The sequence below is a fragment of the Papio anubis genome, unplaced genomic scaffold (genome assembly GCF_008728515.1).
Source record: "Papio anubis isolate 15944 unplaced genomic scaffold, Panubis1.0 scaffold71, whole genome shotgun sequence".
NCBI lineage: Eukaryota > Metazoa > Chordata > Mammalia > Primates > Cercopithecidae > Papio > Papio anubis.
Window position 1 is genome coordinate 42,959 of NW_022167319.1, and position 15,446 is coordinate 58,404.

The following is a 15,446-nucleotide window of genomic DNA, read 5'->3' on the forward strand; positions in this document are numbered from 1 at the left end:
TCTGAGAAATAAATTTCTGTTCTTTATAAATCACCCAGTCTCAAGTACTTTGTTATAGCAGCACAAAGGGACTGAGGAGCCCAGTGATCAATTCTTCTAGGAAGGCCTGAACCAAGACTCTAGTTTCATTTTCTATATTCTTTATAAACTTGAGGGAACCATTTTGTCCTCAAAAAGGAAAGAAAATTGGACAGTTTTAAAAAAATTTACTTTAGTTTGGCACCAGGAAGATCTTCATCTCAAGTCTGAGACAATCAGATAAATTCCTAACAGCAGAAAATTTCTGTGGGAAAATCTGACACAAAGGAGAGAAATCAGTGGCCCTCAGAAGGTGTGTGTTCTAGTCCTGCCATCTCACCTGCTGCAGACATGGGTCACTTACAGGCCTTAGTTTTTTCCTCTTATGAAATAATTAATTTCTAGAATCCCTTCAGGTCTTAATTTCTTGATTCTATGAATATTAAGATGGATGACAATATAGCACAAAGCAGACTAAAGTTTGAAACTCTCTTCATTTAGCTATATAGTTTCTGCTAAAAAATTATACATGCTAGCATTTTTTTAAAAGTCTCTGTTGGTTTTTTTAAAAGCCTCCTTAATTAAATATAGCTTGTAGGAGGAGGCAAGAGTTGTGCTATTTTAAACCAAAAGGATTTAAGTGTATTGCAATACATTTAAAGAAAAGTATAAAACAACGTTTAGTTATTAGAAGGTGGCCGTACTTTCTGTGTAACAGGGACATACGAGGATGAAAAGTATCACCTTGATTCTCTTCATTTGGGGTAGAAGCAGGGACACTGCACTCAGCAAGTGCCCAAGTCACATAAATCTATTTCATTTCATCCTCTAGATATGTATCACTTAACTCAAAATGTAACTCTTCTTAAGAACTATTATAATGTTTGTTTGATCTATGAATTGCTATTCTCAAATGCTACTGATAGCTTTATAGCTGTCTGGATAGTTTAAATGATGAGGTTGATTTCTGACTGACAATGGCTTAAGAGTAGTAATATCTTAAAATAGTCTAACCTGTCTCTTCAATTAAAAATATATATATCAAAGAAAACTAATAAAAAATTATGTAAAATAATGAATGGCTTTTCTGTTTATCAAAATTTACTAAAGTATGGCAAAGGAATCATTAGGAGTTGAACAAAAAAAGAATCTCACATGTCAATACACTTAAAATCTGTTTTTTTCAAGCAAATACTCTGCTGTCTGATTATCATCTCATGATATAATTAGTGCAAAGTGCAAACAGTTCTCTGAATAAAGATTTTTAAGTTCTGCTAATAGACATTATAGCTTGTGTGAGATTGTGTGATTTAGAGGCTCAAATTTTAATGTAATACATGACTCACATAATGCTAAAGGATTATATATAAAGTATGACTATAAAAATAATCTTTCTGATTTCTAAACAAATATTTCAATATTTGTACATCCAACAGAGTAATATCCTTTACAAAGTAAATGTCGATGTTGCCATGTTATAAATATTTCTGAAACTTACTCATTCACTCAACAAACATTTATGGAATGACTATGAGATAGGTCGACACTATGCTAGGTGCTGTGAAAACCAAGGGAAATAGAGATGTTTCCTATGCTCAGGAAGCTCAGAGTCTATTATGGAAGCCAGTAATTCAAACAGAAAAATTGCTAAAAATATGACACAGTGAAGACCATAAAAGATGTCAGCCAAACTGTGGTACACGGAGAGCAGAATCATAACGTCTGTCTGGGTAATCAGGAAAGGCTGCTCTTGAGGATGTGACATATGACTCTGGTCTCAAAGGCTGAGCAGGACTTAACCAGGAGAAGCAGGACGACCAAACAGAAGGAGCAATTATGACAAGGCCTGGTATGTTGGAGGAATGAAAACCACACTTAGAGTTAATCATGATAGATTCTTTTGAACATCCTCAGTGATGGGGAATCTTCACTGCTTGAACCAAGCAAGAATTAGATGCAGAATGACAATGAGAGAAAATGATCAACATTTCACACAGGTTTGAAGGCAATTCCAAAAAGTGTCTCAAAATCCCTTAAGCAGTGAGAACACTGAAATAACCTTAAAATTTGGCTTTAGGCTGGGAGCAGTGGCTCACACCTATAATCCCAGCACTTTGGGAGGCTGAGGTGGGTGGATCACGAGGTCAGGAATTTGAGATCAGCCTGGTCAACACGGTGAAACCCTGTCTCTACTAAAAATACAAAAATTAGCTGGGCATGGTGGCATGCACCTGTAATCCCAGCAACTCAGGAGGCTGAGGCAGAATAATTGCTTGAACCCAGAAAGCAAAGGTTGCAGTGAGCCGAGATGGCACCACTGCACTCCAGCCTCAGCGACAGAGTAAGACTCTGTCTCAAAAAAAAAAAAAAAAAAAGAGTTTGGCTTTAGTCTTGTTCACTGCTAGATCCCTGTACCTATAACTCTTAACAAATAAACACACTAATAGAAAAGATGAGATTCACTTCTATATAAATAATAACAACAACTGATATTTGGTTATTTCTCAAGGAGTTTTTTCATCTTCATCATACAGAAATCATGAGATGTTTTTTAAAATCTTATTTCTTTATCATAATTTATATTTTTCTTTTTTACTTCTCTTTTTTTCCCCCATTAGACTGTAAGTTCTTTGAGGACAGACTCTGTCATACTAATCTTAGTATCCCTAACACTAAGAATAGTAGTAACTAATAACTAAGTCGCATGAAGCATTTTTACTATGTGTTGATAACTCTTCTAAGTGTAATATACTTATTAGGTTGATGCAAAGGCATTTGCGGTTTCTGCCATTAAAAGTAATTGCCTTTGGATCAAACTAATAGCTCATTCAATCCTTATAAACCATGTCAGATAGATGCTATTATCTTTCTAATTTAACAGATGGGAAAGTAGAGGCATACAGAGGTTCAGAAACTTGGCCAATATCATATGATTAATAAGTAGCAGAGCTAGGATTTGAACCCAAGAAGCTTGACTCCAGAATCCACATTCTTAACTCCTATGCTATACTGCCTAGCACATTGTCTGGCATATAGAAGATATTCATTAGATGCTTACAGAATAAAATCTGTAAATTATTACTACCATGAAAAAGAACACTTTTCTTCATCTAAAAATGTATAATTCTACTTGACAGAGGTTAGGTTTGCCAAAAGTCCTATTTTGTTATTATCCCTAATATTTGCATGAAAACCTCATTAGGCCACTTATATAGCCTAAAGACTAGTCTTTAGGCCAAGACTCAAACCAAGACTCAGCAACTGTCATAAAAACATGTTTAAATACCTTCTAGTTCACCAATTTTTTTGGCAAATACTTTCAATTGCTTTTTCAGTTTACGGACCGTCTTATCCTGTTTTTCAAGTTGTTCCATCAAATCCTAAAGATCCAAAAGAGAAATATATCAGAAAGATTGAAGCAGGTCTTCTAAAATGCATCAAGGGAAAACAGACACATATCACAGAAACAACACTGTTAGTTTTACATAAAAGCTCCAGAAAAGCTCGTTGGTGGAGCCACCACCTGGCTAAAACTGGCAGGCATGGGAAATGCAGCTACAATAAAAGCCATATGTTAAAATATACAACGCAGTAAAATCCTTTACAGCGTGATGGACAGCAGGCTCACCGCGGAGTCTTTCCAGTAGACTCCATGTGGGAAAAATCAACTGAATGCTTTGTAAAATGTATTGTTATTCCAGTAGAATTTTTTTTTTAAAGGAAGACTGACTAGGCAAAAATAAATTTTCATGAATGCACAAAAGGTCTGTGAGAAGAATGGTTGAACTTAGGTAGGAACTGACACTCCCCATGTGTGAAGCACTGTCTCTATGAGAGCCACCCTATGAGATTCTAAGAGTAGCCTTGAAACTTAAGAAGAGTTCAGAAGTTTTGGGAATTAAAAGTTAAGTTGAAAAAAATAATCACAAAGAACAGGATAAAGAGTGGTCTGTTTACCTAGGACCAAAGTGGCAAGTGGCATAAGGCATCTATAAAATCTCGCAGGTGATATAATTTTGCTTATACAGAAGAAAGGGGTATTTATGAATGCTTTATGCAAAAAGAGAAACAAAAGCAGTACACTTAAGGAGGAAGGTTAAAAAAAGTCCATGATTATTGGCTATTTAATAAAGAATTTGCTCAAATGACAGGCATGGTTAAAAACTCAATAATCAAAAAGAAAGTGGACAACAGAAGGCTCAGAAAGAGCTTAGAAGGGCTATGAGTCAGCAATGATGCGTGTGGTTTTTATTCAGATTATGGAGAAGAAAGGCATTCCAAATACAAATATTCATTTTCCAGTTTAGACAGGAGTAGATTTAGCTACTAGGCCAACCATTCAAGGGAATAGTTGCTATCTCTTCAAAGTGTTAAGTTGTGCTTCTTGGATTTTACGTGATGTTTCAAATCACATTTTGCTTCCATCACACTGTAAGCCTAGTGTTAATAACAAACCAAACATAACAATGGACTCAGGACACTGATAGAGGTGACACCACTGGCTAAAAGACAGCTGTGGGGAGAAACAGGTTTCGTGAAAAATTTGAAGAGACTTCCTGGGAGGGGGCAGGCAGCGGTGTGCTCTTCAGTTACAGAGGGCTAGAAGTAGCGAGGAAGACAGTGGAAAAGCACTATGGTTTTACATACAATCATCCGCTTGTAAAGGGAAATCCGATATGATTGATACTTCTTAGGTTCATCTGCATATAATTCCTCAAAATACTGAAAAAACAGGCACAATGGATATTTGTTTTTGTCTGTGTCTTTGAGGGGAATGCTATCTTTCAGCAAAATCAATTTTAAAATATTTTAAAACACAAATAGTGAAACTATATATACTCGAAAGGCTCTGATTTGTCACCTTCCATTACCCTTTTATCTTTCTAGTATAGACTATTATAATTATACATGTACAGATGTTTCTTGTGTGATCAAAGGAAAGAGGCTGTGGCCAGGATGCCATCACTTAGCAGGCCCAGATAAGGCTGTCATTTCCCTCCTCCAATCTCCTGCCTTTTTACTCCCAGCCTCCCCCACGCATGATGCTCACAATTTGCTGCACCCTTTTTTTTTTTTTTGCTGCCAGCAGCAGTGGCAAGAATAGGGGAGGCAAATATAATAAAAGTGAGAATAATAGCAATGTTAGCGCGTGAAGTTGGAGAGGCTGGTGGGAAGCTGTGTGTCTTCCTTCGCTGAAAGACAGCATGGGGGAGGCTTGTGAAGCCTGTTCACTAGATGAGGTAGAAAAATCATTTTTGTGTTTTGTGTTGGTGGTAGGTAGGTGGGCAAGGTAGAGTTTCAAGAACACTAAGCCCAGGTCTCCTGCTGGGCTTTAATATCTTGCACAAGTATTTCTTATAGAAATGCACAATTAAGATTAAGAAAACAATGATTTTGAAAAAGCGTATCATTTCCTGTACTTATGTTTGAATCCATCCTCCTGAATTAGTAGTCAGAATAATGGCAGGAGAAGCAGTTGACCTACAAAGAGTTTTCCCCAAACTCAAATTCATTAACTGGGCTCTCTTAGCTTAGAATATAGGGGCTCAGTCTATTTTTTGTATTAGCTATGAAAAATTGCCAAGAAAATTAATATTGCAAACAAGGTTGCAAGGGAAATGTCTGACCAACTTAGTGAAAAATACCCTGGAAATCTGCCACCCAGAAGCATCTTTATTTCACGATTTCACCTTGTATTTTAAAACAATAATTTAAAGCACAGAATTTGTATGCCAACCAATCAACTCATTATATTTTTCAGTATATTCGGTAATACTTAGTCATCAAAGCATCGTTAGTTTAAGCAACAATATACTTGAGCGTTGTAAAATGACACTTCAAAAATATTTTATGATTCAGAAAAATTTCCCCACAAATTAGTGAGATTTCAGTCACTTTGGAAAAAGCCCACACACCGCCCCCACCCTCCTCCCTCATTCCCTCCTCCCTCATTCCCACAGTGGAGCCTCATACAGACAGATAGACTGTGAAAAGAATAGCTTTGCGTTTTGCTTTTAATTCATATAAAAGATAGTTGAATAAATGACACTAGAAAACTATTTGTAATGTAAATTATCACTAATGGAGTAATGGAGGGATAATTCAGATTGTTAAATCTTCAGAGGAAATTCATACTATTTTATTATAGGTCATTAAAAATGTTAATTTAAAAAAGACGGCCGGGCTCGGTGGCTCAAGTCTGTAATCCCAGCACTTTGGGAGGCCGAGACGGGCGGAACACGAGGTCAGGAGATGGAGACCATCCTGGCGAACACGGTGAAACCCCGTCTCAACTAAAAAAAAAAAAAAAAAGCCTCCAGGCATGGTGACTCATGCCTGTAATCCCAGCACGTTGGGAGGCTGAGGCGGGTGGATCATTTGAGGACAGGCGTTCGAGACCAACCTGGCCAACATGGTGAAACTCTGTCTCTACTAAATATACAAAAAAAAAAAAAAAACTAGCTAGGCATGGTGGTTGCATGCCTGTAATCCTAGCTACTTGGGAGGCTGAGGCAGAAGAATCACTTGAACCTGGGAGGCAGAGCTTGCAGTGAGCTGAGAGCACACCACTGCACTCCAGCAACCTAGGTGACAGAGTGAGACTTCATCTGAAAAAAAATAAAAAATAAAAAATAAAAAAATAAAAAAGACACAAATCACCATCAATCCTAAACAACTTTTCTCAAAATCAGGCTAGCACTACAATATAGACTTTATATAGAAATGTGAAATTATCACTTTTTAAGGATTTTTAATATAGTAAATATATTTGTCAAAAAACTGTAAATCTGTAATAAAAGTTATTAGGTGACTGAGAGAAATATTTTAGAAAATATTTTTGGCAAAAAAAAAAAAAAAAAAAAAAAAAAAAGGAACAAGGCAAAAAGAAAAAAGAAAAGAAAAAACTCGGACTCCATGCCAGGGTTTAGAATCTGACAAGGAAAAAACCAATTTCCTCATTTGTTATACAAGTTTTGTTTAAAATAACAGAAAATATGTAAACCTGAATCCTAACACACACCTCCCTGGCATGGGAGCTCCACCCAGCATCAACCAAAAACCGCTGCTGGTTTTGCCAACTGCCTTTCTCAACCTCAACTCTAACCGTACTTGTCTGCTAGAGATGGAGCCTGGCATGGCCTCAGTGGCTATTTGGGGACCAAAGGTAAAGAAGCCTGTCCCCAGTCGCAGTTGTGACAATCACATAACAAACCTCCTAGGATGGCAGAGGATCTGCAGCTGAAATGGAGGAAACAGATCACCTGAGCCTCAAGGCCATCAAAAACCCAGCCTGCACCCAGGTGGCTGTCTGCCTCCAGGGAAGGTCTAAGAGCACTCAGCCTTCTGTGATAAATAGAACTCGAGCACGTGCCTTTTTCCTTCCTACCAAAGTATTCGTATTTTCCTTACTCTGTCTCTGCTGGAGTAAAAGGGGTAACAAATACAGAGGGGTGAGTTTTTCCAGCAAGAAAAAAACCTGTGTTTGATAAAAAAGAAACTAGACTGTCGGGCAGGCCAGGTTAAGGAGCATGTGGACCCAGCAGCTCTCCTTACCAAGTTTTCGTTGGTCAGCCGGGTGATCTCATGCTGCAGGCTGGCCTCGATGCGGGCCTCTGGGGGCAGCTGCAGGTTCTGGGCCAGCAGCTGCTGCTGTCGGTTGTTCTCCTCCTTCAGGCTCTGGATCTCCCCACGGAGGGCCTCGGCCTCATTCTCATGGCTCCTCTTCTGTGACTGGAGCTGGGATTCCAGGAGCCTGTGGAGAGGACACACAGGTCGGAAGGGGAGATGACACCCCAAGTCGCTGCCTAACGGGTGTAAGGCATCGTGTTCACTTGCAAGAGTAGGAAACGCAGATACTCTTTAGTATCTGTATGTCTTCTGGCTTGATTAAAGTCAAGAAACTTAAACAAGAAGCAGAAATAGAAATGGATGCTCTCACATTTGTGTCTTTCTGCATTATATAAAGTTCTCAGAGGCCCTAAGAATCAGCAGAGTTTTAGTTCTTTTGAAAGGTTCATAGGAGGCCGGGTGCGGTGGCTCATGCACTTTGAGAGGCTGAGGCGGGCGTATCACCTGAGATGACAAGTTTGAGACTGGCTAATACAGTGAAACCCCGTCTCTACTAAAAATAGAAAAAATTAGTCAGGTGTGTTGGTGCATGCCTGTAATCCCAGCTACTCAGGAGGCTGAGGCAGGAGAATTGGTTGAACCCAGGAGGCAGAGGTTGCAGCAAGCTGAGATCGCACCATTGCACTCCAGCCTGGGCAACAAGAGCAAAACTTCATCTCAAAAAAAAAAAAAAAAAAGGGGGGGTCATAGGAAATGAGGATGTGAAAAAAAAAATCAGTTGGAAAAAACAGCTTTAATTTGCCTTCCATTTGCATTTATAAATTAGCAAAGACAGTACACCTTTGCCACAAAACAACTCTGCACTATAAAGGGCAACATTACAAACTTCCAATCTAACTAAATGTGCCTTCAGAACTACAGAGTTACTAATTCCAGGCAGAGGGTGGGACCAGTTTCCCATTTTTATATTCTACTCCTATTCTGAAAGACAGAAAGGCTGAAACACCACTCCAGCCTTATCTATACAGATTTATCCAAATTCATACAAATAGTTCTGAAATTTCCTACACATATTTTAGATCTGTCATCTTCTCTCTCCCCATAAACGTACATATCAGAAACAGAATCCTAACAAGATGTGGTTTTAGAACACAAATATTAATAGGACCAACAAAGTGGTTATTGCTTCTTCAAGCAAACATACAGCCAGCTGTGCCCACAGAGCAGACCAGGCATTGGCAGTGAGAACACCAGAGTCAGAGCATCCTCCCTTTGCCACGCACCCCTGCTTCTACAGTCACTCTTTTCCAAATGCAAAGTTATGGTTAAGAACTAGCTAATATGAAGAAAGAAAAGACATTCTTTTATTCCAGTCCCTTGGTTGCCAACTGCTGAGTAAAACTGATGCCATTGCAAGCAAACTGTTAACAGTGGACTAAAAATATTTTAGTGATTAAAAAATTTCAAAAAGATCTGCAGCAATAACACCCCAAAGTTAATGACAAGAGTTAATGATGAGAACAAACAAAGCAGAATAAGCAGAAGCCCCTTGAACAAATATTTGAGTATTTTAAAAATTTAATCACTAAAATGGAATTTTAATGAGAGTTCAAAGACAAATATCACTAGAGTAGATGAATGTCTGTGTTAGAAAGGTGCTGCTGTTTCAATTTTATTTTCTCTCCTCTGAACATATTTAACGTGTTGAATTTGGGTAATTATTCTGAGCTATAGCAATGCAGAAAACTCTCCTGATTTGCTGTTTCACAAATTTGAATTTCATAATAACCACACAGAGTGCCAAATCATGCATTTCATCTTGCTTTTAGACAGCATGATAATAATACATAAGAACGTAGGCTGGGCGCAGTACCTCACTCCTGTAATCCCAACACTTTGGGAGGCCAAAGCAGGATTGTTTGAGCCCAGGAGTTTGATACCAGCCTGGGCAACAAAGTGAGACCCTGTCTCTACAAAAAATCAAAAAATTAGCTGAGTGTGGTGGCACATGCCTGTGGTCTCAGTTACTCAGGAGGCTGAGGCAGGAGGATCGTTTGAGCCCAGGAGGTCAAGGCTCAATTAAGCCGTGATCATGCTACTGCACTCAAGCCTGGGTGACAGAACAAGACCCTGTGTCAAAAAAAGGAAAAGAAAAGAAAAAAAAATGTAGCCACATTGCCATAGGCACATATATCCTGTAGATTTATCTATAGGATATGACAAGCCACTGTCTAAGTAATAAATCTCAATCTCTTCCCCAATAGTTTGTGCCCTAATTGAAAAATTTTGTTTTTCTTCTAACTCTCGGAATAGAGAGATTCACAAATTTTAGTGTCTGAAGGGGAGTGTCTTATATTCACCATGAATCCATTTTAGCTTTAATAGTATCTTGTAGTGAAGGTTTTTTTTTTTTTCTGAGACGGAGTCTTGTTCTGTCGCCCAGGCTGGAGTGCAGCGGCGAGATCTCAGCTCAATGCAAGCTCTGCCTCCTGGGTTCACGCCATTCTCCTGCCTCAGCCTTCCGAGTAGCTGGGACTACAGGCACCTGCCACCACGTCCAGCTAATTTTTTATATATTTTTTTAGTAGAGACGGGGTTTTACTGTGTTAGCCAGATGGTCTCGATCTCCTGACCTCGTGATCCGCCCGCTTCAGCCCCCCGAAGTGCTGGGATTATAGGCGTGAGCCACCATGCCTGGCCAATGAAGGTTTTTAAAGGTGTTTGGACCGGGTGTGGTGGCTGATGCCTGTAATCCCAGTACTTTGAGAGGCTGAGGTGGGCGGATCACCTGAGGTCAGGAGTTCGAGACCAGCCTGGCCAACATGGTGAAACCCCGTCTTTATTAAAAATACAAAAAATTAGTCAGGCATGTTGGTGCATGCCTGTGGTCCCAGCTACTCGGGAGGCTGAGGCAGGAGAATTAGTTGAACCCAGGAGGCAGAGGTTGCAGTAAGCTGGGATGGTACCACTGCACTCCAGCCCAGGCAACAGAGTGAGACTCCGTTTGAAGAAAAAAAAAAAAAAAAGGTGTTTGGCTGAATGTTCTCAGTTTTACTGAAAAGCTTTGGACAAATAACACAATTACTAACACTAATTTACCCAAGAAGACAATCAATGCACAAGAAATACAGAGGTGAAAGTCAGGAGGCCACTGTTAGTAAGAAAAACAACACATTAATAACATTCCATTTTGAGGAGACAAATATAACCTGTTGGCTTGTTTTAACCCTTCATAAACCAGCCACAGCTCTCCATCCTCATTCAACTCACGGTAATCCAGAGCAGATGATCTTCCATGCAAAAGGAACAACAATGCAAAACACAAAAGGACAGAGGATGGTGATGAGGTGACGATGGTCAACAGCAGCACACAGTATTTCAACATTTTATAAGTGAATAAGACTGTTTTTATTCATTATGACAACTTTAAGACATTACCACAAAAATTATTTTTGGTTAATTTTTAAAAATGGTAACATGTAGCATCACATGTAAATGGGTAGAAATTAAAGCAAAATAATCAAGGATGTAGAGTTACTTTTCCTGTAAAATAAGAAACTACTGGAAGGTGAGAAAGAGGTTTTGTTTTTGATGTTTTATTCGGCTAGCAAAGTGACCTAATATATCACATATTATATTAGAGGTTATGACACATATAGAACGAAAATTTCAGCTACTGTCTTTGTGTGGCAAACTTCATAATATTTTTCAAAATGAATTTTTAAATCTTCTAGGTAGGAACGTTTTTAACTTAATAAAACATAATTTCCCACATTAAAAATATCAGTTTAAAAAATTCTTATAGCAGTAACATAAATCAGAACATGTCCAAGGTTCTCAGCTTTTATGACATGATTTTTAAAAGCTTTTTTGTGTCAAAAATTAATTGTAGACCTGGAAAAACTGCTATATTAGAGATGTATCACATCTTATTAAAAATATGTGTAATTAGTAATTATGATAATGTTAGTAATCATTTATTTTCTACTTAGAATATAAACATAATATTTTTTGAGTGTTTGCTCAGTGTCAGATGCTGTTCTACATTCTTTCACATGTACTATTTCATTTAGTTTCCCTAGTAACCCAACATAAATCATTTGCCACATTGCAAAGGAAGACACAGAGGCTTAGAAGTAAGATACCCATAGAGGTTACACAGATGGTAAGTAGTGGATCCCAGCACTGACTCTGGAGTCCAGGTTCTTACTCCTGCTATATTGTTGTTATGTTTACATAACCCAAATTCCAGGCATTGTCTTCTACTTTACATCTAGAAAGTTCATCTCTCTCTAAAGAATTCATCTATTTACATGGTTTCCATTGTATTATTATATTCTGATGACTTCAAAATTTATATCTCAGTACACACTGAGCTACAGATTTACATATTCTCCTGGCTACAGATTTACATATTCAACTGCCTAATATATTTCTTTCTCTGGATGTTTTCCCGGCTCCTTAAATCCAGTATGTATAAATCTACTGATCACCTTCACTGTGTATTTCCCCGCACTCCAGTCCCACCATCACAAAATGGTATCACCACATCTAACCAAGATAGCAGAAACCACGGAGTCGCCTTCAGGCTTCTCTATCCCTCGCCCACACATCCAATAAGCCAAACATTTTTCTGACCTCATCTTCTTATGTATCTTTCAAAACGTTCCATTTATGTCAATCCTAACTGGCACCCGCCAAGCCCAAGTCACCATAATCCTTGGGTTACAGGCATACTCTCTGGTCTTTATGCTTTCAATTTTGTTCTACTGCAATCTATTCTCTAACATAACAGCCAGGGCTAGCTTTCCAAAAATCAAATCTCATCACACCATTCTCCTACTTAACACCTTTCAGAGGATTCCATTATCTTTGGAATAAAGTCCAAACCCTCTCAGCTGTCTCCCTAGCAGCCTAGAACCTCGGTGAGAGTAGGAACCGCATTTATCTTGCTTATTACTGTATTCCCAGTACGTGGCACAGGGCCTGGCATGAAGTAGGCACACTGGTGATTGAATAGCTAAGTGGATGGAAGAACCGTGTGAGACAATACAGCTCTTTCTATATTAACACATTCTTAGATATAACATATGTTTATAATTTACACTGATAAATTAAAATTTAAGTTTAACCATATACTTTTATAAGCATTCTCCACCTTTGTCCATAAAAGAAGATAAGAAGTATAGTCATCCTTCAATATCCATTGGGTTCCAGGTCCTCCCTTGGACAGCAAGATCTACAGATGTTCAAGTCCCTTACATAAAATGGCATACTATTTGCATATAACCACGTACATCCTCCACATACTTTAAATCATCTCTAGATTACTTATAATACCTGAAAATTTATAATATGTAATCTCTAGATTACTTATAATACTCTGTAAATAGTTTTGTTTTAAGAAATAATGATAGGGCCGCGCACAGTGGCTCATGCCTGTAATCCTAGCACTTTAGGTGAAGCAGGTAGATCACCTGAGGTCTGGAGTTCGGGACCAGCCTGGCCAATGTGGCAAAACCCCGTCTCTACTAAAAAAAAATACAAAAATTAGACAGGTGTGGTGGTGGGCACCTATAATCCTAGCTACTCGGGAGGCTGAGGCAGGAAAATCGCTTGAACCTGGTGGGGGCGGAGGTTGCGATGAGCTGAGATTGTGCCACTTCACTTTCAGCCTAGGCGAAAGAGGGAAACTCCATTTCAAAAGAAAAAAAAAAAAGAAAGAAAAGAAACAAGAAAAAAGTCTGTACATGTTCAGTACAAATGTAATTTAAAAATTTTTTTCCATTCTCCATTGGTTGACTCCACAGATATGGATCCAATGGATATTTAGGGCTGACTGCACCTTACTTTTTGTATGGCAATATTCTTCAGTTTATAAAGTATTTATGCTTACCAATCCTGAAACTATCCATCAAGAGACCTAGACCAATAGACTAAGGCTTTGCTGGAAAGGAGGGTGGTAGTAAGGCCAAGGGGAATTCCAGATATGAGCCTTCATTCTCCTATCCTAGAAGTCATGGTGCCCTTTTAGAGTTACATGGCCAACACCAAGTGATTCCAGATACCTCATCACTCCTCTTCACTCTAAGTTTCAACTATTGAAAACTGCAGTTGCCCCTACAAACCTTCACAAATAACCATCCTGAATAACAAATGATAGTGACTACCTAAGACAGTACAACCTGAGCAGGTGGTTTTCTTCACAAGGCAGCCCCTTAAAGCTAAGACATCAAATATTTTAAAAATCTTCCTTTGATTTAAAGCATATTTTCCCTGACACCTTTTGTCAATACTATTACCTTATATTATAAATGAAGATCTTAACTAGAAATACATTGGAAACCTTGGATTCCCTTTGAAGGCCAATTAATGTCTAATATAAAGGGATGTATACACACTTTTACTGTGCAAGAGGCTGGCTTGAAGGCTAAAGATCAATACAGTTAAACCAAAATGAATAAAAGAAGGATCAACTTACCTGTTTGTTTCTTTCAAACCAATGTATGCTTGTGCTATTTCACCTTTATCTTTCATTTTCTGTACATCTTCCAAAAGTATTGTGGAATCTGTCATTGTATTCTGAGGGGGGAAATAACACACTTATGCATTAAGATTCAACTCAAAAGCTGTGGACATATAACACATTTATTTGGTATAATTGGGGGACAGGGGTTATGTGCTCCACCACACCTGTGACCCACCAAAGCATCAGCCCCAACCTCATGTAACTGCAGAGGGGAGTTTGGCCCAGGTAGTTAAGAGAAAGGTACCTTCAGTTTTTCTCCTGAGAAACACTAGCACTCTACTACAAAGGTGGGAAGATTCTAGAGTGCCACAGCCCTGTAAATAAAATCACTGATGGGCCATATATGTGTTTTACATTATGTGAAAAAATATATATATAATTTTTATAAAGTATATAATATAGTATATATACAGCATTAGAAAAATCACAAGGCACCAATTTAATGGAATGTACAAAGCCATTCTTTCTACTACTTTTTGACTAGTTACAATGAAGCAGATGCCCCAACAAAACAATGAAAGTTTAACATAAAGTTCGCTTTTTCATTAAAAACTCAGAAAAAGAAGGTAGTATTCAGATTATATGCTTCAGCAAAATTAAGGCTTTTTTCTCAACTTCAGTTCTTTTTTCCTCTAGTATAATATAACATAGTACTTAAGCTTTTGAAATAAACATCTGGCAGGTCAGAATTATTAATGATTTTATATAAAAATAACTTTTTTGCCAACATTTTAATTTTCTTTTTAATTTTCTCCTTTTAGTCAAATCTATCTGACAACCAATGTAAGTTCAAAATCTTCTATTCAGCTACTCTATCTTTCCAGACAAGAGTAAGAGATAAGAATCACTGCTGTGCAAACCACCATGGAACATGTATACCTATGTAACAAACCTGCACATTCAGTACATGTATCCCAGAACTTAAAGCAAAGAAAGAATCCCTGCTCTGTAGCCTCTAAAAAATAATATACTTCAGAACCCAATGGCTTTGATTAAATGGAAACATTTCCACATAAAATTCAACTCAAAAGCTTTTGGACCACATATTTGTCTAAATAGTATACGTCTGATTCTTTAGTAAACATGATCTAAGTAAGCTCAGGCCTTGCAATGAAACAGACTTAATAAAATATACTTCAAATACCATGATCTTAAAGACAAGTTCCAAGATAACTTTAATGCCAACTAGAGACTTACAAATGCTTGTTTCTGAATTTCAACGTGCATTTTAAAAAGCCTTCAAAAAAAAAATACCACTTTTCTCTTAATGTTATCCTTTTGTAAGTTTGTAAATGCTTCCTCTGAAAAGACCAACTATAATTTCACAAAA

The 15,446-nt window shown here is 37.9% G+C and overlaps 1 protein-coding gene across 9 annotated transcripts in view; it reads right to left on the minus strand.

The window, feature by feature from the left end:
• LOC101005030 (unconventional myosin-Va) overlaps window positions 1-15,446 on the minus strand; it is a 218,177-nt gene that overhangs the window by 25,075 nt on the left and 177,656 nt on the right. For 4 of the 9 annotated variants that reach the window (XM_009210189.3, XM_009210188.3, XM_021940569.2 and 1 more), the window contains 5 exons: window positions 14,069-14,169; window positions 10,797-10,877; window positions 7,573-7,771; window positions 4,666-4,740; window positions 3,305-3,398 (listed from right to left, as the gene is read on the minus strand). In XM_009210189.3, coding sequence (XP_009208453.1) covers window positions 3,305-3,398; window positions 4,666-4,740; window positions 7,573-7,771; window positions 10,797-10,877; window positions 14,069-14,169 — 550 coding nt within the window. The remainder of the gene's footprint in view (window positions 1-3,304; window positions 3,399-4,665; window positions 4,741-7,572; window positions 7,772-10,796; window positions 10,878-14,068; window positions 14,170-15,446) is intronic. The other 5 variants (XM_003900951.4, XM_009210191.3, XM_003900950.4 and 2 more) reach the window with 3 other exon arrangements.